General features: G+C 31.8%; 2 protein-coding genes and 2 pseudogenes across 8 annotated transcripts; 1 reads left to right on the forward strand and 3 right to left on the reverse strand.

Moving 5' to 3' along the window:
* Positions 1 to 118: 118 nt before the first annotated feature.
* On the reverse strand, positions 119 to 2,124 carry LOC114385259 (annotated as a pseudogene).
* Positions 2,125 to 3,790: 1,666 nt separating this feature from the next.
* On the reverse strand, positions 3,791 to 9,384 carry LOC114385321 (amino acid transporter AVT6C-like). Its single transcript, XM_028345346.1, has 5 exons — positions 8,915 to 9,384; positions 5,871 to 6,023; positions 5,532 to 5,732; positions 4,263 to 4,734; positions 3,791 to 4,167 (listed from the first exon to the last, which is right to left on the reverse strand). Exons 1-5 carry the CDS (start codon positions 9,294 to 9,296, stop codon positions 4,044 to 4,046), a joined length of 1,332 nt encoding a protein of 443 aa, XP_028201147.1. The 5' UTR covers positions 9,297 to 9,384; the 3' UTR covers positions 3,791 to 4,043.
* A 1,801-nt stretch (positions 9,385 to 11,185) lies between these two features.
* On the forward strand, positions 11,186 to 14,163 carry LOC114383042 (annotated as a pseudogene).
* LOC114383043 (uncharacterized 38.1 kDa protein-like) lies at positions 13,658 to 22,691 on the reverse strand. Of its 7 annotated transcripts, none has more exons than XR_003660375.1 (9): positions 22,466 to 22,691; positions 22,280 to 22,335; positions 21,850 to 22,029; positions 20,930 to 21,142; positions 20,601 to 20,665; positions 20,317 to 20,496; positions 19,096 to 19,210; positions 18,887 to 18,986; positions 13,658 to 14,055 (listed from the first exon to the last, which is right to left on the reverse strand). XR_003660375.1 is itself a non-coding variant. In XM_028342622.1 (5 exons), exons 1-4 carry the CDS (start codon positions 22,595 to 22,597, stop codon positions 18,918 to 18,920), a joined length of 372 nt encoding a protein of 123 aa, XP_028198423.1. In that variant the 5' UTR covers positions 22,598 to 22,691; the 3' UTR covers positions 13,658 to 14,055; positions 18,887 to 18,917. The 7 variants fall into 7 exon arrangements, 2 of the variants coding, with proteins under 2 accessions (XP_028198423.1, XP_028198422.1); XR_003660374.1 differs by having other exon boundaries at positions 21,850 to 22,051; XR_003660371.1 differs by having other exon boundaries at positions 21,850 to 22,113.
* Between the last annotated feature and the right edge of the window lie 1,978 nt (positions 22,692 to 24,669).

The raw sequence follows: 24,669 nt of genomic DNA on the forward strand, positions 1-24,669 counted from the left end.
GAGTGACAGGTTTAAGAATGAATGAGAAGCGTGTAGAATGTGGACACCAAAACCAAAATTAACTTGGACGGGGAAGTGGATTATAGTGAATCTCATGCAGCTTTTCTCTAATTGGTCATCACTCCTGCATTTGAAATCAATCAATAAAGTACTAAAAATACAGACAATATTAATTAAGCTTGAAAATAGTAATAATAATAACTTTTGTTTTCTTTTTCTTTCAAAAACGTGATAATACTCCCTCTCTGTTCTTATTTAAAATAAGATTCTTTCTATTCATTCATACTCTTTTAAAAAATAATTAATTTGATTAATTACATTAAATTTATTAATAATTTATTTTTTTTAAAGTATTCTTTTTTAAAATTAAATTTATCTCTCTATTTAATTATTTTTCATCTAATTAATTAATGTTTGAAAATAAAACAATTAATTAAGAATACTTTAAGAAAACAAATAATTAATGCTTCCGAAAATTAAAAAAAGATCTTGTTAAAGGGGCAAATGATTTTCTTTAAACGATCTTATAAATAGGAGGAGCCAAGCAAGTAACATCTCAGGAATTAATATAAGAGCTACACATTGTCCTAACTGGTTAAATAATTAAAAGAAATAAGATTTTATTAAAAAAAATCATGTAGGAGTGCATTTCAAAATCAGTGCATTATTTTTTGTCTTCCAACAATTTTTTTTTTACTTTTTTTAACTAGTGTTCATAATGCATTATTGGTTAACATTTATATTACTTTAAAGCAAACTTATAAATACTTTTAAGTTTCAAACTAAACTAATATTATATTCAATGATAAATATTTAATTTTATATAATTAAAATGTATAATAAATATAAAATTTTAAAATAAATACTTAGAAAAATAAATCTAACACATAAAAATGAGGTGATGAGTTAAAAAAATATAAAAATAAGATACAATATATAAAATTGTAAGATAAATGCCTATGATTTTATTAAAGTAACAGTTTGCATTTGTTTACCCTTACCATCAAGAGATTCAAATAAATAAAATTAAATGGTGCAATATATAAAATTAAATATATGTGCATTTGCTTACTCTGAGCATGAAGATGAATGAGAGACAAACAATGGTTGTGGATCCCAAAAACTGAAAAAAAAATACCATTGTTTGGGATGGCCACGGCCAACAAGTATGTGAGGGCTAGCAAAGTCAGAGTGAGTGACACAAATCTTGGGGTGTCTGAGGCCAAGGGAGGCATATTTTTGTTTGAGAAAATTAGTTCATCTATGTTTGGTCTCAAGCAATAGTTCATGATGGGGAACACAAGTGCAAGATGGAGTGCATAGGTTTATCGAACAATGCCATTAAGCAATCGACCATAACTTGTGTTGGAGTTTTGGTCAAAGTTTATCAACACGTCAGGCATGATGGAATCCCCAAAGAAGCCAATAGCAAAGTAAATTGCTACACAGATTGTTAATGAAATTCGCGTGGCCAAACCCATATGTGCAACTTTTCCAAGCTCTGCTCTAATTGTATGAACTGCACCAAATCATCATTAAACAGAAATGTTAGCAATATCTCCTCTTTTACCCTATTCAACACTTGATCTTATTTTTTTGCCAAATCTCATGCTGACTCACTAATAAATAGAGGTTCGGGTTATCTTAATTTTTAAAATATTATATAGTCAAGCTGGGAGTGATATAATCTTGAAACAAACCATTGAGGTGGAATCCAAAACCCGTGACAAACACTGGGACGGTGGTGAAAAGATCAATGCACTAAACGCCATTGATGAGCATATTGTAATAAAGACCAATGCTAGTAGGATTGATATTGCAGAACTGTACCTCAGTGAATCTGTACATATAAAACATTGAAAACTATTTAATTAGCCAAATGGTTCTTTGCTTGTGCATTTGGGTATAGTCATAGTACTGACCAACACGCCTTAACATAACAAGTGCAAACATTATGAAGCGTGCAACAATAAGAAGAGCAAAGGCACGAGAGGTCCACCAGTTGATGCCAAACCATTCTTGCAGAACTCCCAAGTGTGTGGTTCCTTTTGACTCATTTCCACAGAGCACTTCTTCTTCCAAAACAAAGCCAACGAACATAAACATTAATTATTATATATTAATCCTACTCAAATTTATAATGGGTATTTTTAATAATTATTTATCTTATACCACTTATGTTATATATTTTTGTTAACCCACTCTTGTTTACAAACACAATTATTGGATTGCTAAACCGAGTAAATTACATTGTTTCTTTGTATTTAAGGTTTATTACACTTATAATTCGTTTGTTAGAATGCATTTCTTTTATCGCTTCTAAATGAAATGTCCAAAACACCCTCATCACTTAGAAACCCCTCAAGTTGCTCTCTCTCAAACCCACCACCGGAACACACCTCCGCCACCTCCCCAATCATCAAACGACGCAACCTCCCTCTCCTCCGCCACCACCGGAACACACTCCACACTCTGCAAAACCTTCTCTTTGTCGCATACAACGGGGATCGATTAAGATCTGCAAGGTGGCAGACCATCGTCAGCGATCTGTCACGCAGCCACCAAAATCTAGCAAACCCGCCGGGCACGCACCAAACCTTGACAACTCCGTCACACATGCACCAAACCCTGACAACTCCGCCGCGCACCCGCCAAACCCTGACAACTCCGTCGTGCACCCGCCAAACTCCGACAAGCCCAAGGCACACCTACCAAATCCTGACGAGCCCGAGGCACACCCACCAAACCCCAGTTTATGAATCGTTGTTGGATGCGCGAGTTGGGGTTTGATTCGGTCAGTGGGGACTGTGGCGAGTTGGGATCCCTGTGTTGGATGTATGTTTGTTGATTGTTGAGGCATATAGAACTCAGATTCGTGGTGTTGAGGTAACAAGGGAGACACATGTTCAAAGATTTTCAATTTTGAATTTGAAAGGATGATCTGGGAACGTGTTTTTTCCTCTCTCTTTTTTGTTTTTATTTTGTTATTGTTCACGTGGTTGATGGTCTAGGTTGTGTTGATGATGATTGGGGTTGTGTTTATTATGTACATTAAAATTGTGTTTTTAAATCTATTTTGAGGGGTTCTCGAACTTAGTGAAATCCAAAATATCAAAATATCTCTATGAAAAAAATAAGGACAATTTGGACCCAAAAATTCATTAAATAACATGTGTTTTGACACATGCCTTAGAGTTAACAGGACAGATACTCAGGAATCTCTATGCAACAACTTGCAACAATGAGGGAGTTTGTGTAGGTTCCAATGAATGAATTTGAGTGAAAGAAGTCTTAAACACAATGGGTAACAAATGTTATTCTAACTATATTTTACACCATAAATAATTTTAGTATTCAAATAATTATTTTAAAACTTTTTAAAGGAAAAAACTAGATATAGACATTAACTGTGTTCTTTGGTTTAGAAGAATGAAAACAAATATATACCTAAAGCTTAAATAGTAGTTACATGAAAATCTCAAATGTAATTACATGAAAATTTATACTCAAAGTTAATAGTATTGACTAAGGAGGTTTGTCTTTAAATTGTCGGCAGTTTTTTATTGATACTATTATTCTTGATATGCTGACATAACATTAATCGATCAAAGTAATTTTGATTTTGAAACCACCTTATTATACAAGCTAAGCTACATGGCGACATGGTCAAAGTTAAAAGGGACTGTACCCCTAGTCAAATTCATGGAACCAACGTACAAAATTATTAGACCTGAACTGCACTGCACGCTTCGTAGTTTTGCTGCCCATTGTCAATTTGTCATGAAAAAAATTCAGACAAAAACAACCAATCATTTAAATAGAAAAAAGAGAAGAGACAAATAATTGATCTGATCATACTTTGACCGTCACTTGAGGGGCTTATGCGTCATTTGACGTGTACTACTTGGTATGTGGAGAACCGAAAATGAGATAGAAAATAAAGAAAACCGAAAAGATAGATTGATTTTTTATATGATAATAATTACTAAAAAAAATCACCAAGTTTGAGAAGACTGGGTATTATATAACATCATCATGGTTAATCATTGATCATCCCCTGAACCATTCAAATTCGTCCATATAGCAATTCCGCTTGTCCCTACAGCCAAAACAATCACCACTATTGCCATCACTTGATCTTTTGTCTTTGATATCCCATGCATGTCCCTGTGCTCAGAAGAGGAGAGGAATGGGATATAAATTAATTATTTATATATAAAATAAGCATAATAGTATATACAAATTAATTGGTAGTGGTATACCTTAGAACAATTGCAGCAGGGAAGATGAATGAGGTGGAAACAATGGTTGTGGATCCCAAGAACTGAAAAAAATACCATATGTTTGGGATGGCCACAGCGACCAAGTATGTGAGGGCTAGCAAAGTCAAAGTGAGTGACACAAATCTTGGGGTGTCTGATGCAAGGGGAGGCTTATTTTTGTTTGAGAAAATTAGTTCATCTATGTTGGCCCTCAGGGAATAGTTCATGATTGGGAACACAAGTGCAAGATGGAGTGCATAACTTAACCGAACAATGGCATTGAGTAATCGACCAGTACTTGTATGGGAGTTTTGGTCAAAGTTCACCAGCACGTCTGGCATGATGGAGTCCCCAAATAAAAGGTACCCAAAGAAACCAATAGCAAAGTAAATAGCCACGCAAATTATCAACGAAATCCGTGCAGCCAAACCCATGTGTTCAACTTTTATAAGCTCTGCTCTGATAGGATGAACTGCACCAACCACCAAGTCATTTGTAATTAAGTTAAACATAGTAAAATAGAAACTTTGGCATTCTCACCTTTTACATTTTTCCACCACTTTTATTTGCTAACTGAATTTTTAAAAATAAAACAAAGATGCGTGTTTTATTATAAATTATTGGATGATCTATTCTTGACACCCTTTTAATTTCACATTCTCTTAGCTTATCTTTATAAACTTTTTGTTCACTAAATTCCACTAAAATTTGGGTAAAGTGAAAAATATATAATCACAATTAAAAGTGTTAATAATACTAAATTAAAGTAGCAAAATTTAGCACTTTTAACTCTAACCCAAGCTTCCTACAATTTAGTTGTTAAAAAAAATAGAGATATAAGTTGAGAACATATAAAAATAAATGAATAAAATATAATTTATCCATCGTTTTTAATTGAATAAAATGATATTTTTTGGGATTAATAGGTTAATTAATTGATGTTAAATAATCTTTTATCTGTTTTTTATGAGTCCTCGAAGATTATAATATATAGATAAATAATTAATCTCCTCATTTATATTAATATTTATTTATAACTTCCTCCATACGTTCATTATTTCTCCCATTTATTACTTTAACATTTTAAAGACTAGTGTCTTCTTTGTTATGATATTATAATTAACAAAACAATAATTACTTCATACAGTACTATGTAAATAATACTAACATATACGTATAAATAGATTTTTTTCTTGAAAAATGACAAATTAAAAGAAAAAGTAAAACATGATATAATTAAGTTGGAAGTTATAAAATGTTGAAACTAACCATTGACATGGAAACCGAAACCCGTGACAAACACTGGTATAGTGGTGAAAAGGTCAAGGACAGTGACTTGAGAGAAATCAGGCACTATTCTCGGTGTCTGACTTTTTCCAGACAACAATGCACTAACCGCCATTGACGAGCATATTACAACAAACACCAATGCTAGTAGGATTGATATTGCAGAACTATACCTCAGTGAATCTGTACATATAAAACATTGAAAACAATATATAAACTGTGCTTAATTAGCCAATTGTTCCTAAGATGAAGAAGGGTTACGTTTAATTTGCCAAGAAAAGAAAAATTGCTTGTGCATTTGGGTGTAGTAGTAATACTGACCAACACGACGTAACATAACAAGTGGAAGCATTATGAAGAGTGCAACAAAAAGAAGAGCAAAAGCACGAGAGGTCAACCAGTTGATGCCAAACCATTCTTGTAGAATACCCAAGTGTGTGATACCGTTCGACTCATTTCCACAGAGCACGTCTCCTTCCAAAACAAAGCCAATGAACCCAGTCAAATTTATATATATCATAGACAAGGAATAGTTAGAAAATATAAGTCCATAAAGTTGTCTGGTAAAGGTACAAACATTATGACTTTCGAAATATCTATATAGTTCATGAAATCAACCTTTCCTTGAATTTCCTAATTAATTTTGATGCTACCATTCCTCCAACTGCTCCCTGAATTTCCTAGTAACATCACTATCGTTAATGCAGTTAGCATTTCCACACATAGTTGTTAATTGTGATCAACATTCTAAGAAATGGTTCTGATTTTGGCTGTAATGATAAGGTGTTTGAAGCGTACGGCCATATCAACTATGCAGTTTCTTACAATTTCCAAGATCGCAACAAAACTGCCATCACATATTAAAACCTTGGTTGTGATGATAATCCTTGTAACTCACATAATTGATTTGTGGAACTGAAAAAGTTTTGCTCCAATCTCATTCAAGGTGTTTTGGTGACCAAACTAACACAAATTAATAATGGGTGGTGATGTAACTTGGGTTAAGAAACCTAAAGGTGATCAAGACGCCTTCCTAATTAAACTTTTTGTGGACTTGTGCCACAGGCGGTGCTATGAAGGAAGATTGTTATGGCCAAGACCATTGCTCAAATGTTTATTTTAGTATGGCTAGCGAGAACCCATTAGGCCAGCTTAGTGGTGTGGTTCAGGTAAAATCTATGAAAACTTAGACCCATCCTCATTGTTAGTTTGTTACTATTGTCTACCAAAAAAAAGATAGCTAACAGAAGTTTTTTTTTTCTTACATACTTTTTTATTTTTGGCTAAAATTCTTTTAAAAAAACTATAAAGTATGAGTAAGGATGTATTAAATTGCCTACCAAAAAAAAAATGTATTAAATAAAGAGTGAATCTACTGGGATCGATTTCGTGGTAGGAATTAAATAGATGTAGGACTCTCATTGTCATTATTGTACACAAAGATAAAATAAAGATGAAGAATGAGATTCACATATTTTATTATTTCTAATAAATGAGAATATATTTAAAAGAGTAAAATAGAAAGTGTGTGATTAGCATTTCTTATATTTTTACCCCAACATACAGAACACATAATGTACTATTAAAAGACGTAAATCCAAATTAATCCTACTAAAATTTATAATGGGTATTTTAATAATTATTTATTGTATATAATGTGTATTATATATTTTTGTTAAACCTATTCCTATAGTTACAAACAAATTATTGGTTTCCGAAGGAAAAAAAAAATAATAATAATGGTTAACTGAACCAAACCGAACGTGGCCCCACCAAACCAAGGATATTCACGGGCAAAAACACCAAAAAGGGCCACTTTTACATTTTATTTACCAAATAGGGGCTGTTTTGCAATTATTTACTTGGGGGGTCTGTTTTTTTATTACAAAGCGCCCCTCAGGAAGGCGCTTCCATGGAGCACGCGACACGTGGCATAGCGCGGCGCACGAGGCAGCAACAGGGTAGCGCCCTTGACGCGGGCGCGTCTGGTAGCGCCCTGCCGCTGGGCGCGACTGGTGGCAGTGCCCCTGACGCGGGCACGACCCAGACGCCTATGTATTTTTTAAATATATTTTAATAAATTAAGCTGATTAACGATTAAATAATTTAAAAAAATATTTGACATGTACATAATAAATAAATAGTTATCACTTAAGGTTTATAGAATACTTATGTCAACATTTAAAATTGATCACAAAAATTAAAATTGTTGATTTTTTAAAAGTAAAAAATAAAATATCTCCATTAAAAAATAATGGGACTAAAAGTACAAATATAAGAGAATAGAGGAACAAAAATTGTATTTTAACAAAATTAAACATTTAAATTAAAAAAAAATACATGCCCCCCTTCCCAGTTCCGTTGAGTCTGGGAGAAAATGTATTTTTTTAGTGGGTCTAAATCTATTTTTTTTTTAATGTTAAGAGACGTTTAAACTCAACCAACGTACTGAATCAATGTTTTACTTATCAATTCAATGAGTCATCTGTTATATGCTATAAAGTTCCAAAAGATCATAACTTTTTTATTTTTTTTGAAGAAACAAAAGATCATAACCTGGAAATTTCATATTTTATAAAGTTATAAAATTCATATTATACCATAGAAAACTTAATTAAATGACAATTTAATTGAGTTTCGTTGTAAATTAGAAAACTTAATTAAATGACAAAAATTTTTTAAATTATTTAATCGTTAATCAGCTTAATTTATTAAAATATATTTAAAAAATACATAGGCGCCTGGGTCGTGCCCGCGTTAGGGGCACTACCAGTCGCGCCCACGCGCTGGGCACTACCAGTCGCACCCAGCGGCAGGACGCTACCAGACGTGCCCGCGTCAGGGGCGCTACCCTGCTGCTGCCTCGTGCGCCGCACTGTGCCACGTGTCGCTTGCTCCATGGAAGCGCCTTCCTGGGGGCGCTTTGTAATAAAAAAACAAACCCCCCAGGTAAATAATTGCAAAACAGCCCCTATTTGATAAATAAAATGTAAAAGTGATCCTTTTTGTTATTTTTGCCGATATTCACTTATCAAGAATAAAGTCAACAAAAATACGAACAAGTGTCATAAAAAAAACACTAAAAAAAAGTAATGACATTTTAACACTACAAAATTTCAAACACTTCATTACCATTTTTTTATTTCTCACCCTATTATATCATTTCAATTGTCATCTTTATATTTTTCTTGTTTTTATCTCCCCCCCTCTTACTAACTGTAGGGTAATGGCGTAAAAGAAAAACATTTTCGGACAGTCTAAATTTATATACAAAAATTAATCCTACCAAATAAGTAAAAATTGAGTTGCAAGTAAACTTAACTTAACTACAAAGAAGGAATTGAAGGTGAGATGAACTTACGTACCAAGAATAATGAAATAGATGATAAGAACCCCCAAATTGGTTATGATGACGCAAATCTTAACTGCGAGGGATCCTATGGAGCCAAAGGACTCGGCCATCATGCCCGCGTAAGTGGAGGATTTACCGGAACTTGTGTACCTTAGCATAAACTCCACAGTCACATCTGTTATCAGTGCCACCAACACGATCACCACCAACCCCGGAACTATGCCTAAAACCTTCATGGTCGCCGGAATGGACATGATTCCGGCACCGATCATGGTGGTTGTTATGTTGAACACCGCTCCGGAGATTGATCCATTTTGCGGACTCGGACTCGGATCTTCCGGTGGAAGGAGCGGGGCAGTGATGTTGGAGTTGGACACCGATTCTTCTAGCTTCATTTTGGGTGTCGTGTCGTTGATGAATCATGAATTTTGTGGAGTGGATCGAGACACGCCCATGTGCATGTGGTTTTTATCCTTTCTCAGCTAGTATTTTTTTTTTTTTATCAATCATTTCTTATGAAAAAAACTAATTCATTTTAAAATATATAAGAATGTGATTTCATTCATATTTTTTTTCTCTATCGGGTGTCTAATAGAACCCAATAACACTAATTTTTTGTGATTGATATTTTCTGTTTTTAATTAAAATACAAAAAATTAATTAAAAAATAAAAATACAAAACGAGAATAAAAATTCAAAATAAATAATTCTTTTTAACTTATTCCATACTCAGACCAATTCTTTTAAGAATTTAATAGTAATGCACTATTGTGTAAAACTATTCTAACAATGACAACTCAATAAAATATACTTCTTTTAATAAAATCTTTTTTAATACACGAGGTTAATTAAGAATTATACTTTGATCAAAATAAATTATTCGAATTTTTTATGCTAGTTACTTGTGATCTGCACGGAAAATAATTTTTCTTTATTCAGGAATTCTGATCAAATCAAATAAATAATTTGAAGTTGTTATTAATTTCGTTTAGCTTTATTGAGAAATAAACTTTTGTTCTAAAAAAGACATTATCTACTAGGTGGCACAAACATTTATTTTCCTAAAACGTTCTGGAATTTTATACTCGCCAAATGTGCATGCATAATTCTCTGTCCACCTGTATTATTCTCTGTGTCTCAAGGAAAATATTGCAATTTGAAATCGTCTATGACGTGTAGTTGTCATCTTCCCCATCTGGAGCCTTTGAGATGCCTTGTCTGTATCCTGGGAATTGGATCGATTTGCTGATTCATATCTTAATCCACTCACTCAATTCAAATTTCTCAAATATGCCCTTCAAAAATCAAAATTAATGAGAATGGGTTTGTAATGAAAGCAATGGATAATGGTTATGGACCCTAAGGGGGGAAGGATAGGTTTTCTATATTTGCTCTAAATTTAAATTACTAACCATCATTAATTATAAGAGTTTTTTAATATAATTAATTATAGTTATTAATGTAAAGTGTTTTTTTACATTTTCAGTCAATTAAAAAATGCTTTAAATATGATTTTCAATATTATAATTGATTAATTATTACAACAATTAAAAATCTAATCATTAATGATATGTTACGATTAAATAACAATAAAAAAAGAATTATTTTACTATGAGTATATTTTATTCAATTATTTTCTTCAAAAAAGATTTTATTCAATTGTTAACATTATAAGTGTGAGCAAAGTTGGACTCGAATTTTTTAAGTTCTGGCGTATGAGTATTGTGAGTGAAAAAAAAACTTAATTGTAAGAAAAATATTAAAGATAATTAATTAGATTTTTTTTATAAAAATTGATCATTGTCAAAATCAAAGAATACTTCCTACATATAGTATGTAATAAAAAAAAATTAACTTTAATTTCAATGTTTGAGTTAATTCATTAATCATAAATATTAAAATTACAAAATATAATTTAATGTAATTAATTTTATTGATATTTTTTTTGTTTTATTCCTCTCTAGTTCATCAAGAAAGAAAAATTCTAATTAATATAGAGTTTGGTTGGGAAATAAGTAAATTAAAAAATTGAGTATTATTAAAAAAAATTAATCTTAACCTCAATACATTAATCACTTATTGAATACTAGTCAAACTATTGTCTTATCACTTTAATTTTATCAATAATTTAAATAAGGACATTGTATTTTTATTTTATTTTTTTAAATAGAGGTTTTAGACATGAGGTTGAACTCAGTGTTTTCTTGGTTTCTAAATGGGCCTAGCCCAATGAAATGGCCGAACGAGCGTAGCCAGGGGAAAGAATATTCTGAATGGGAGGAATTGACGTGTGAAACAGAAATAGAGCCTTTTCGTTGTGCACGCACATAGCTTTTCATTCTCGTTCCAATTTGGTGATGAATAGTTTCTATCCGTGACATTATTATCTCTGTCTCAAAAAAGAAGAAGAAGAACAATTAACATTAACATTAACATAGATTGCATGAAAGAGAGGGAATTGAATTGATCGATTGATTCATTCCAATATGGGTGATCATTTGGCGAGGGCCGAGGATTTTGAGAACAAGGCAGAGAAGAAGCTCAGCGGTTGGGGCTTGTTTGGCTCCAAATTCGAGGACGCTGCTGATCTTTTCGACAAATCCGCCAATTCTTATAAGCTCGCTAAATCATGTAACCTTAATTTTACGTCTTTTATTTAATCGTCGGTTAAGGTTGTCACGTGAATTTGTTCACATTTTCAGGGGACAAAGCAGGATCCACCTACATCAAATTAGCGAATTGCAATTTAAAGGTAACTAACTAACTTCTGAATTTTTATTTTATTTATTTTGTGTTCTTTGATTTGACTATCTCTACCTGTTGTGATGAATCGTGTTGTTGTAGTTGGAAAGCAAGCATGAAGCTGCACAAGCTTATGTTGACGCTGCGCATTGCTATAAAAAAACTAATATAAATGGTATGTATGTGGTTACAATTTGCATACATTAGCATTATGATTTTTGAACAATTGAACATATTTTTCTGTGTGTATGTTTGTGGTCAAATTCATATGTGCTTTTGCGCGTGATCAAATTATATAATGCGTGCCATCACTTAATCGAAGTTCGATGTTAAGGTTCTTTTTCTCTTTCTTTTCGATGCAGAGTCTGTATCTTGCTTAGACAATGCTGTAAATATCTTCTGTGAGATTGGAAGACTCTCTATGGCTGCTAGATATTTGAAGGTATGTAGCTTATAATTTCTTTATTTTAGTGTGGCTAATGCGTATTTGGTTATAAAATGGTGTCCTTTTCCACTTGGCTATCCCTTTTGAGGAATTCTCGTGAATGTATCATGATTGGATTGGATTTTTCTTTTTTATGCACAGGAAATTGCTGAGTTGTATGAGTCTGAACAGAATATCGAGCAGGCCGTTGTTTACTATGAAAAATCAGCTGATTTTTATGAAAATGAAGAAGTGAACACTTCTGCAAACCAGTGCAAGCAAAAAGTTGCTCAATTCTCTGCCCAGCTAGAACAGTAAGACTTTCTATTTTTCTGCTTGTTTTGATCTTGTTTGTTGACGTGAACTGTGAAGGCCTTCTTGAACATGGCTTTCTTCTATTGTTCTATGTTTGTTGGTTACTACGTTTTTTTTTGGTTTAGTATGTTGGCCTTCCTCTATGTTACCTGCTATTATGGTTTGGTATCTTTTCTCCCCCCCTAACATCTGCTCAAGTTTAAGAATTTGCTATTGATATGTATACATGGTTTTAACAAATATTAGTCCATTTGCTATTGATATGTATACATGGTTTTCTTTACATTGATGTGTACGGTGGTTTCAATTTTTTTTTTATAATTCTCCAGATATCAGAGGTAAATTGAGATTTATGAAGATATTGCTCGCCAGTCTCTCAGCAATAATTTGCTGAAGTATGGGGTTAAAGGACATCTTCTTAATGCTGGCATTTGCCAACTTTGTAAAGATGATGTTATTGCTATTACCAATGCATTGGAGCGATATCAGGTCCAATATTTTTCAAGAATTTACATCTTGAGACCGGTAAAATCACCAGTTACTAAATTCTATGGATATGTTTTTGTTTGTGCAGGACTTGGATCCAACATTTTCTGGAACACGTGAATATAGACTTCTGGCAGTATGTTGCTAGTTTTGGGCATTTCAATAACTTACTCCTCTGATATAATGTTCTTATTAATGTTTGGTTTTATGATAAATTTTATTCTTGCACATACTGATTCAATGCTCATTTATTTCTGAAGTACTGATGATTAAAAAAAATGGGCAGGATATTGCTGCTGCAATTGATGAAGAAGATGTTGGAAAGTTTACTGAAGTTATCAAGGAATTTGATAGCATGACCCCTTTGGTAAGTTCCAAATTGTTGTAAGATGAAACAATTTTTAGTTGACTTAGTGAGATAAGACTTTGTTGTTGTCCTTTTTGTTATATAAAAAGAATTTTTCCAATATAGTGAAGATCTGTATTCTCGTAGCTTAAATTTTTCATAATTGACTTACTCTGATTTACAACAATTTAATAATCTTTTTTCCCCTAATTTGCATTTGCTCTGAATGTTCCCGTGAAATATTGATTCATTATGTGCACCGCTTGCACGTGAGTATTGCTGGTCATGACTTTGCAGCCTTGAGGGTGCCAACATAGTTGAGATATTTAAAGTTGCTTTGCCTTAGCTAACCTCTTTTGCCTTAAAAAAGTACTAGTTAAAAACTTGCTCTCTCTCCACTTTTCATCACATCCTACATATTGGGAAATCTAGGTCAGACACTGTTGAATTGAATCAAATTACAATTTTATTGGAAGTAATAATCATCATTATTTTTTGTGTAACTATGTTCAACTGAGTGATGAACGGTTGTCAACTTAGATTCCTTGTTCTGATCAATTTTTCTTTTTTGCATTCCATAAATATCTTTTGTAGCAGTATTTGATCAACATTGCATGTTTGCGTGAATGTTGTATAGGATTCTTGGAAGACAACACTTCTTTTGAGGGTGAAGGAAAAACTGAAAGCCAAAGAACTTGAGGAGGATGATCTTACTTGATTGCACATAGTCTTCTTTCGGTTGAATTTCATGTTTGATGATTTGTCGTCTTGCATTATGCTTGTTTGTCCGGTTGTTCATCTTACTACTAATAGAAAGTGGTCATCCACACTTTTATTGGATCTGCATATATGGACGAGTTGTCATCATAAAGAATCATAAAGAGATTGAAAAATCTCCCGTATTGATCAATTATAGAATGTCTCATAGTACTGTTTTTCTAAGCCATTTCATCTTGATACTTACTTTTTGAATTATGACAAGAGAGCCACTATGATTATTGCTTTTATGAGTGGACAGAGTGAGATAGCTTGCTTGCTTAAGTAGACGAGTGAGATAGTTGTTGGAAAATACTAAGTCATCAAGACCAAGGAACATTATTAAACTAGTAATTTTTAATTAATACTAACATAAATTTAAATTTTATTCCATAAAAGTTCTTTAAGATTAATTGGTTGGTGATTAGATATAATGACACTTTTCATGATTCAAGAAATACTTTTTCAAGAAATGAGAATAAGTTAGTATATTGTTAATAACTCATTAAATGCATATACTTTGATGGATAATGAGTGATATTTTATTAATTGACTTCATAATAAATTAAAGGTATAAAAAGAAATAGCAATGTGTTCTTCACACAGGAAGTAGTATAATTTATTTTTATTTTTGTAGATATGTTGAGTTTCTTAGGAGAAATATAAGTGAAAAGTATGATTTACAATGATATTCATCCTTTCTTTGAGGTTTTCATTTTCTTTATTTCATACTGATTAACATTTTCCTTAACATTGCTTTCTATCTTTTTTAAACAATATAAATTAATTTATGTTTGTTTATAAAGGAACTATTATCAATCTCAGCCATCATTATCTTTTGGTAAGTATTATTTATGTTTGTGTATTCGATTGGGTAGGGGTTTTAGGAACTGTCTGATTTAATTTTATTATCACATTTGTTTTGTTTTAAACTGAAATATACTTTGTTTACTTTGCATTTTAACTCCAGCAAATGTGTGGGTAAATATTATTTTATATACACTTATTTAATTATATAAATTAAAATTAAATTATTTTATCTTTAATAAATCAACTTATTATTAAAATATTTAATTTGATTTACATTTGAATATAATAGTATAATCATAATTTTTTTTAAAGATAACCAGCATTTTAGCTTATGTATAGCACCTTTATAAAGATTTATATTTATATATTATAATTCACAACAAATAAATATTTTTAAATATATAAATTCTATTATGACTAAAATTTATAATAAATAAATATTTGTAAATACAGTATATATAAATTATATTTTAGAGTTATAGATTTAACAAACAGTTGAACAAGATCACTTTCCAGCCTTACTGGCAATGTCACTATGGAAGAAGTGATCGGAGTTATTCAGAAGATTGGTTAAGAATGCAACCCCTTGAGAAAATGCTTAACCCCAACCCAATTGCTGAATTCACAATTACAGTTTCTGTTCAACGTGTTGTAATGCGTTTCCAAACAGATATATACAATTGGTTGTGCAGTTAAAAAAAAAGAAAAAAATCACAGATTTCATTCCTAAAAAAAACTAATACACTAATTATTAATATTTATCGATAAAAAAATATTTTTCCAAACACAACCATAACCTTCAAGTTTTCTTGGCCCAAGAAACATACAAATTAAGGATTTATGTATCACGCACAAAATGAAATTCTATTATTTATGTCGAGTTTGCAGAGGAATAAGTATCTCTATTTAAATTTTATTCTTAACCTTTATCTCCAAATAAAAGCATCTGACAGAATGCGTCAAATGATATAAGATAATTTATTAGTATTAGGTTTTCTTTTTCAATTCTTTTTTGGCATTTTAGATGTCATGCACACATAACATGATATTCACAAATCCATTATAACTAAATATTTTAAAAAATTAGCAAAACAAATATAAAAAAACAACAGAACTATTCATATATGATCTTATAAAGTTTTAAGGTGAGATCAGATAGAGACAAGTAATTAAGTCACAGCTTTGGATTGAACATATTGAATGTATGTAATTGTATGTAATTGAGCTGTGCCCTTAATTTGCATTTTTCTCCTTATCTCACGTGAAGAGAAAATGCTGCATTTAAGAGAAAATGTTGTAAATTGCTGTTTGTTACCCAATACTCTTGTTAAACACACCACTCTTGAAGATGTGATATTCTAATTTCATGATTAATTTTAATCTCTACGTTATCTAGAAATGAAACTGATTTGCAAAACAGTTTCATTTTTTCAACTATTTTGTGTAGAAAAACTATGGTCAACATTATAATGACTAATAGAGAGAGGCCTTCATGCCTCTTTACCTATTTTAACCAAAGAAAAAAGAAAAAAATAGAAGTTAAAAAAAAAAAACTAACAACATAAGAGTAATGGATAATTATTAGGAAATAAGTAATAAAAATTTAAAAATTAACAAATGATAAAATAGTCTAATAAAATATGTACATCAAATAGAGACATTTCCTTTATTATTAGTATAGATTAGTGTGTTGATTAAAACAAAAAAAAAAAAACAACTATCCAAGCGTGTTGGTAAAAAATTGTCTGGGACGTCTAAAAATCAGATTTGCTAATGATCCAAGCATACCATTGAAAAATAGATATAGATCTAGTTAGTTGATAGTTTGTTTTATAGGCATACAATTTGTTGAAACAACTGTACATATTGAATGAAGGACCTTTTGAAACTCAATTGTATATATATTGAATGAAGATCTATTTGTGCAATTCATCGGCTTCTTTAAAGTTCTTTCGTGCAAGTGTTTTTGATCCTCAGAACCGCCGCGGCAAGCACATTGCCCGGGACAAATGCTGATTCTCTTGGGTCTGTTGTGCTAACATAGACTGTTAGTGTCACCGCATGCAAAGGCAATGACGGATTGTTCCTGCATCGACTTCTATAAAGTTCCTTCGTGCACGCGCTGTTGATATTCAGAATCGCATCTGCATGCACATTGTTCGGGATAAATGTTGATTTTCTTGGGTCTGCTGTGCTAACATAGACAGTTAGTGTCACCATATACTACAGCCTTTGCATGCAAAGACCGTGGCGGTGGCACTATAACATGTTTGTACAACAGATCTAAGAAAATCATTTGTCCCGATATGCATGCACCGCCTTGAAAGATCAGGAGCCCGTGCAAGAAAAAACTTTATAGAAGCCAATGCATTGCATAAACAATCTGTCACTGCCTTTGCATGGAGATGGTGACACTAGCATGCATGAAGGAACTTTACAGAAGCCGATACATTGTACAAACAGATCATTGATTCAAGATATCGGTTGATATGTAGCTTCCCAATTCATTGTGTCTATGCTTCTAACCCTCCATATTTTCCTGCCCATTGTTTGCTTATTTAGGATGATTCGTGTTGAAAACAAGTAAATCCTAGCAAGGAAGTATAGGATTCAATTAAGGTAATGCTTAAACAAGCACTAGTGTTAAAGTGTTGAAGTTGTTGTGGAAGCTATTAATGAACTCTAGAAACAAAACAGCAAAATTGATTTCGATGCACCAGAAAAAGTGTAATGCCATGTGGGAAGGCAGCTAAAACTGAACTGACCAAGATTGTTTAAGACAAGCCTTTTAGGGTCCTTGTTTATAGAGAAGATCACTATGGTCGTTTCGGTACGTGATATATATTATAATTGTATCATTTTTGTAGAAGTATTCATTTTGTCATCTTGCTCTTCATGTATACGTTAATCCATGTTTGATGTTTCTACTTTCTCATTTTAATGATATTAAAGAAGGGTTTAGCATGACACTACATAGTCTATAAAAAACCACCAAAGCTAGAAACAGCAAGTAACCCATGTTCTGGTCCTTTCACTATTTTTTCAAAGTTATATACACCTAACTTTCTTAAGTTCTCATATTAGTGGGGAAAATAAGTTAGAGCCAGGAGCGTCTTGGGTTATGGGCTTCAAAAAATTCTGAAAAGCATGGGAATGGAGAAAGACCAAACGAGAAGCTGCATAACAGCGCATTGATTCAGCATGACTTATGTAAATCAATACGCTGTTATGCAGCTTCTCGTTTGGTCTTTCTCCATCCCCATGACTTCTCAGGATTTTTTGAAGCCTATAACCCAACACGCTTTGCTCTGACTTGTTTTTCCCATTAACTTGAGAACGTAAGAGAGTCAGGATGTGTATATAACTTTGAAAAAATAGTGAAAGAATCAGAACATGGGTTACTTGTTGATTGCAGCGTTTGTCATAGACTGTGTAGTGACATGCTAAACCCTTCTTTAACATCATTAAAATGAGAAACTTAGAAAGTAAAACATCAAACATGGATTAATGTATACATAAAGAGCAAAATGATAAAATGTATACATGAAATGGATACCTGTACAAAAATGATGCAATTACAATCTATAATATATATCACCTACAAAACGATCATAACGATCTTCTCCATAAACAAGGACCCTCGAAGGCTTGCTTCCTTGAACAATCTTGGTCAGTTTAGTTTTAGCTGTCTTTCCATAAGACATTGCACTTTCTGATGCATCAATTCCCCTGTTTTTGTTTCTAGAGTTTATTAATAGCTTCCACAACAACTTAACACTCTAACATTAGTGTTTGTTTAGCCATTATCCAATCCTATACTTCTTGGTTATGATTACTAATTTTGAACAGGAATCACCCTAGATAAGCAAATAATTAGAAGGAAAACATGAAGAGTTAGAAGTATAGACAATGAATTGAGAAACTACATGAAGAGTTAGAAGTATAGACAATGAATTGAGAAACTACAAACAACCGATATCCTGGATCAATGATAGTCCCACTGAGATTAATGATGAATCGTGTCATGTCGTCAACTACCCCATTTTCAGCTCAAGTATACTTATGACTTTATTTTTATGGATTGAATGAAAATGTTAAATTCTTACCGGCAATGTGTGCATTTCAAATTGAACTCCATTAGGGAAGGATGAAGGGGTTGGGCAGTTCCTTGAACAAGGGTGTGTGGTAGAGGAAGACCATAAATCCCTATAAATTAAGGGACACAAATTCCATCCACAGTGAGCTTTGTTCTTGTTATTAGGTGACTTAGGTAACATACTCAAATTCAAAGTTTGGAATGTAAGTACATGCAAACCTCAACATCTGCCTTTTGATGCCTTTTCAAGGTCTGAATGACAAGTCTAGCAGCTTCTTCAGGTGTCTTAGGAGGGGGTTTTGCCTCTTTCCAAGCATCAACTAACTTTCTATACCTTCAAAAACATTGTAAGGAACAGAAAGGGCATACATAGTTCATTATCATATCAAAACCAGGCCGAATCCAAAATTAAGTATCAGTAAGGTCCACTGAGGACATTTCCACGAAGCAAAATAATAGGATTTAATCCGATATCACTAAAGTGTTTTAGAAATCAATAAAATAGGTCAAGACATAAAGTGGGTCATAAAATCAATTCCTAAATCCCATTGCTGAGACAATGTTAGTATTTGTCAATAAGAAATTAACTTCATAATTCTAAATTATCTTAAAAAGCTTCATAATTGAAAATTCATTTTTTTTAAATTATAATTCTAAATATAAAACACACATTTACACTGATTTACATATTTTAAAACTAAGTTTAAGATTAATTTCATATATTATTAGTATTAATCAATTACTCGAAACCATCTTAAATATGAATTTTAATTAAAATATAATTTATATATTTAAAAATTCTTATTTATTATAAATTATATAAAATAAATATTTATCTTATGCAATATGAAATTTTAAAATAAATTTCTCTGGAATCAAAATAATTAATTATAGTAGTAATTGATAAAGGTTGATAAAAGTTGGTGTAGTAAATTATAAGTTGCCGTAGATTAAAATATCATATATAAAGTTGATGTGTAGTAAACACAGAACAGTAAGTAAACGACAAAGCTAAATTCCTTAAAAAAAAGTATAGATTCCAAAAATTAAGAATCTGAATCAGTATTCAGTATCATGAAAGAAGAGTAAAAACAACATAGAAGTTTAAAAAAAGGTGATATAATTGAATCACTTAGTTAATCTCATAATGATCTTACTGAATAAGAACTTAGTTAAGCTGATTCCCAAATGCACCATAGTTAATCTTATAATGAACTTTCTGAATAAGCACATGGTTAAGCTCATTACCCAAAATGCACCATAGCGAACTAACAAACACTAAAGGCAAAACCAGTGAAACACAAAACCTGCTGAGAAACATTGCTAAGATGGTGCATCATAATACTATTTTCTTTTGATAGAAACAATTAACAATAATATCAATTCACCAAAACTGAACATTTTTTCAAGAGTTGATATTATTAGAAGGCTGTACGATACCTTTATTGTGCCCTTCTGTGGAAGATAGTAAACCTCCTCACATGTACCACAATACAATCGTGATGGCTGAGTAAAAATGTACTTCATATAACTCAAGCATTTACCACATTTGCTCAGAATACGCCCTGAATCAGTTAGCGTAGAAAACTGTGCTTCAAATAATGCATCCATGTGTTCAATCTGAGCAAGATAGAAAGCAACAGAATTAGCCGAACAAATGAACAATGTAGCATACATCCATGTGCAACTTGGTTGCAAATTTCAGTGACTCATTTAATTGTGACCTGATTCAATTAAGACCGAAGCAGATGATGTAACCAAGCCAGGGAAATACTAGATAAATTGTGACCTGATTCAATCAAGACAGAAAACAAGAGCATCAAATTAATTTTAAATTTTTAATCAAACAAGTTTAAAAGAACATGATGTTCAGGCTAGAGATGGAGGAAGGAGGATCAAGCAGAAAACAAACTTAAATCAAGAGAAATTATTTAGTAGAAACAAAATAAACAAATAAAAACCTATTGTGTAGTGAAAATTCAAAGAAAAAATCGTACAGAACCCCATTGTGACCAAGAAGGCAAGAACAAACACTAACACATAGTTAGCCAACCTTTTTGACAAAGTAACTAAACTTCTGTGTGAACTGTTGGATTACATGCTGCACCACATGACCATGATCCACCTGACCCTTGGCAATAAGAGTAATTTGTTGCTCAATGAAGCTACGAACACCAGGCAGGCAGAGATCTGGATCTATTGTTTGATAACCTCTTACTAATGTTATGCCTAATGTGGCTGGGACAAGCTTTCTGCCTGCTTGTACCTGCAATTTGATTTAGATGAATATCCAGACAATGATGCATCTATATAGGCCCCAATCCCGCTTTTAAGTTCTATAAAAAGAATGAAATTCACTAATTATAGAAAAACAATACAAGAAACAAAATCATTTGTTTACTTTGATGTTTAGTTTGATGGTGATTGTCCTTAATCACGTAAAAATAAAAATCTAGAAGCAATATAACCATAGCTTCATTCACACCATAAAAATGAAATAAATTATCATCACCCGAAACACACACTTTTTCTTCTATTTTTTTTTTTTTTGCCAGAACCCAAAACACACACATAAAGATTAAGATTAATTTTAAGTGAAAATTGAAAGATTTAAATCACATTTTTATCCCAAATATTTTAATTTTAAAAGTTAAATCTTGACATATGATGTACTTGAAAAAGCAAGCTACTCACTTAGATTTCTCATATTCAACAACCACAACAAAAATCATTTTTTATTTGTAAAAATTAAACACTGATATTAAAAATTTATAACATTCAGATAGTCTATTCACGTAACCTGCACCAGCTTGTTATAAGAAAATCACTTTGATTCACAAGGAAACATATCGATATGGAGTAATTAAACGGTTGCAAAATAAATTTACACCGAACCAAAGAAGGTGAAGAAAAATAAAAGATAAAAGGAGAGTAAGGAGGTGACAAAAGAAAAAGAATAAAGAGCAAAAGTACCTTATTTAAACTGATCCGAAACCAACGAAAAAAGGGGAAGATCATGCAAACTTGCACTTAAAAGCTGGTTTTGGCCTCATTCTCTTCCTTCTATTAAGTCCACGCTTCATACTATTGCTTCCTGTCTCTTTCTCTTTCTCATGACCCCTTCATGGATTCCTCGCACACCAACTAATCTTCCTGCTTCAACTTCAGTCATTGGCTGTTGGAATCGAAGGAGGTGAAAACCGTCTTAAACTTACAACGACGGTCATATAAAAACACCTAATACATTTGGATATACATTAAGCTAAAATAAGGTACTTTTTCAAAGACGGCTGATCTACGTATAAAAGCTGTTTAATTCATTTTACTTTCATATTTTCTTCTCCTAAGTGTTTATTAAGTTTATCCAATCAGGGTCATAGTGAGAAGAATGTGGTGAGTATACCAATTAGCCTGAGCCTTCTTAGAAGAAACAACATGCTTGCTGAGTCCTTCCGGGACCTAAAAACATTTTAAAAGGGAAAACATAAAGACCTCACAAAACCACTATGCCAAATTAGCTGAAAAAACACAATTACACAAAGTGGAAGTTCCAAATTGGAGGGTTAACATGTGTTGTGTATGCATGTACCTGGGAGGTGATGTCAAAGCGAAAGAGATCATGGGCAAGTGCTGAAACAGAAACGGTGGCAGAGGAAACACTGTGGCCAGCTGGTGTGGGCTTGCAGCAATGGCTGTAGAGGAATCTCAGGGCGTTCCCCATGATTGAATTTTAGCAAAGGTCGAAACTTTGATGAGAGAAATTGAAAGAGAAGAAGAGGAAGAAAAATCTAGAGGTGCGTGGCAACGAATGTGATATTGTTATGGGGATCCGGTTATACTTATAGAGGGGGAATGTGCAAAAAAAAAAAAAAAAAACAGAAAAGAACTTTTAATTTTACGTACTTATTTTAATCCTTTTTATGAATAATTATCACAGTTTCATTATTAAATTTAAATGATTACTTTTGGATTCTGTAAGTATAATAAAAACTAATAATATTAAAATAATTACGAATTATATTATTAAAAAAAATTAAAATATAAATTATAAAAATTAAAAAGATCATTATAGAGACTAAAAAAATTAAGTTTAACTTAAAAACTAATAATATGTGACTACTGTTGAGTGGTTGGAGAATTAGATAATGGAATGCGGGGGAGTTTATTTGTACTTTAATATAAATGGTTTTGTTTTGTTGGCAGGTACAGATTATAATCTTTTGAGATATTTTATTTCACAAAAATGGAGATAACTGCTCAGAAAAGTAGCCAACTAGCCGTTCTATTTTACTACTAACTGTCTACTGCCAAGGCTGGCCCTGCGTCAGCAACAGAGAGAGATAGGAAGGGAAAAAGACAATGTAGTGCAGAGTCAATTTCAAATGCCTAGTGAACAGCTCCACATTAATTTATGAGAGATTTAGCTGTACATTAATTTTTATAATATTTTATATTAAAGAATAGAGAAGAGAAAGAAACAGAGAAAAAAAAAAGTGTGAGAAAGGATCTATTGGACAGGGTATTTCAATTTGTTTTTAATTTTTTTATTAGTTGGAAATTTGATTTAAAGTAAACAATTTTTTTATAATTTCTTTCTTTAAGAGTTTTTTTTTTGAAATTTTACTTAAATTAATATTTTTTAAAATGTTAATTTCTAACTTTTTATATTTTCTTTTATTTTTATTTTTAATATATTTATCTAATTTTTTAGTTATTCTTTTTTAAATAAATTATTATCTTATTATTTTGTTATCATTTTATATTTTTCTTATTACTTTAACCGTTAAGGTTATCAAACATTTATATTTTAATAAACTAATTTTTCATGTTTTGTTTTCAGTTAATCTTACTAAATATAACCAAAATGATGGATGTAATAAAGAAATTCTTTTGCAAATAGTACAAATCTTTCATTATAAAATAGATGGCTGGTGCACTTTATTTGGTGCATAACTTTTCCTGGTGCCCGATTTAGGTAATTAAGGTAACGCAAGTTGCAAAATAGTAACATTATAGAAATCTAATGAATTGAGTCCTCCCTTGAACAAATGGACGACTCTCTTAGAAAAGCTTTTCTGGTCTGTGATCAAGAGCTTCAAGTGTATGATTAATTTATGAGAAATGTCTATTCAAGGCATGAACATCAATCAGCATAACCCAAAATTCATGAAAAGGAGCATCTACTTGATCGTTGATCGTACTCTCCAAAGAATCCAAGAATATCATAGACCTAGGAACTTTGATGATACCAACAAACATGTTTTAGATAGGCCCATTTGCTGTTACTATTCACATTCATATTAAACTCACCTTGGTCCATATCAAAATACACGTTTGATGATTATAGAAGTGAAACCAAACCACGTCCGGTCTTCAAAATCTAATTCACTTTCCAGAAATAAATAAATAAAATGGCAGTATGATATGCACAAGTTAAAGTTCTAACAATATTGCCATAAATTATATGAATCTCATGATTGATATGGTTGATAAAAAATCTTATCTCTTAAATATGTGATCATGAGTTCATTGTTTATGATATATACGAATCAAAACACGTGTATTATAATTTTTTATATTGAATTATCTATTATAGTGATTAAATTTCATCTTAAAATTAATTAACAGTAAATTATCCGATAAATATATAAATAAGCTTCCACCTCAAAAATTGAATCACACAATATGAAACTTTCCAACAATGGTGAATTTATATATTTAGCATTTTTGTTTTGTTATCCCAGTAGACAAATGTCACAAATCTAATGAAATGAAAGCTGGAGGAATTATATT

This window comes from Glycine soja, chromosome 14 (genome assembly GCF_004193775.1).
Source record: "Glycine soja cultivar W05 chromosome 14, ASM419377v2, whole genome shotgun sequence".
NCBI lineage: Eukaryota > Viridiplantae > Streptophyta > Magnoliopsida > Fabales > Fabaceae > Glycine > Glycine soja.

Coding starts and splice junctions, on each gene's coding strand:
- LOC114385321 (XM_028345346.1), bottom strand. CDS start 9,296: ATGAAGCTAGAAGAATCGGTGTCCAACTCCAACATCACTGCCCCGCTC. Junction 6,024..8,914: donor CATCTATTTCATTATTCTTG/GTACGTAAGTTC, acceptor TTGTTTTGGAAG/GAGACGTGCTCTGTGGAAAT. Junction 4,168..4,262: donor CCTGCTGCAATTGTTCTAAG/GTATACCACTAC, acceptor TTCTGAGCACAG/GGACATGCATGGGATATCAA.
- LOC114383043 (XM_028342621.1), bottom strand. CDS start 22,597: ATGGGGAACGCCCTGAGATTCCTCTACAGCCATTGCTGCAAGCCCACA. Junction 22,336..22,465: donor GCTTTGACATCACCTCCCAG/GTACATGCATAC, acceptor AAATGTTTTTAG/GTCCCGGAAGGACTCAGCAA. Junction 18,987..19,087: donor GCAGATGTTGAGGTTTGCAT/GTACTTACATTC, acceptor CTTAATTTATAG/GGATTTATGGTCTTCCTCTA.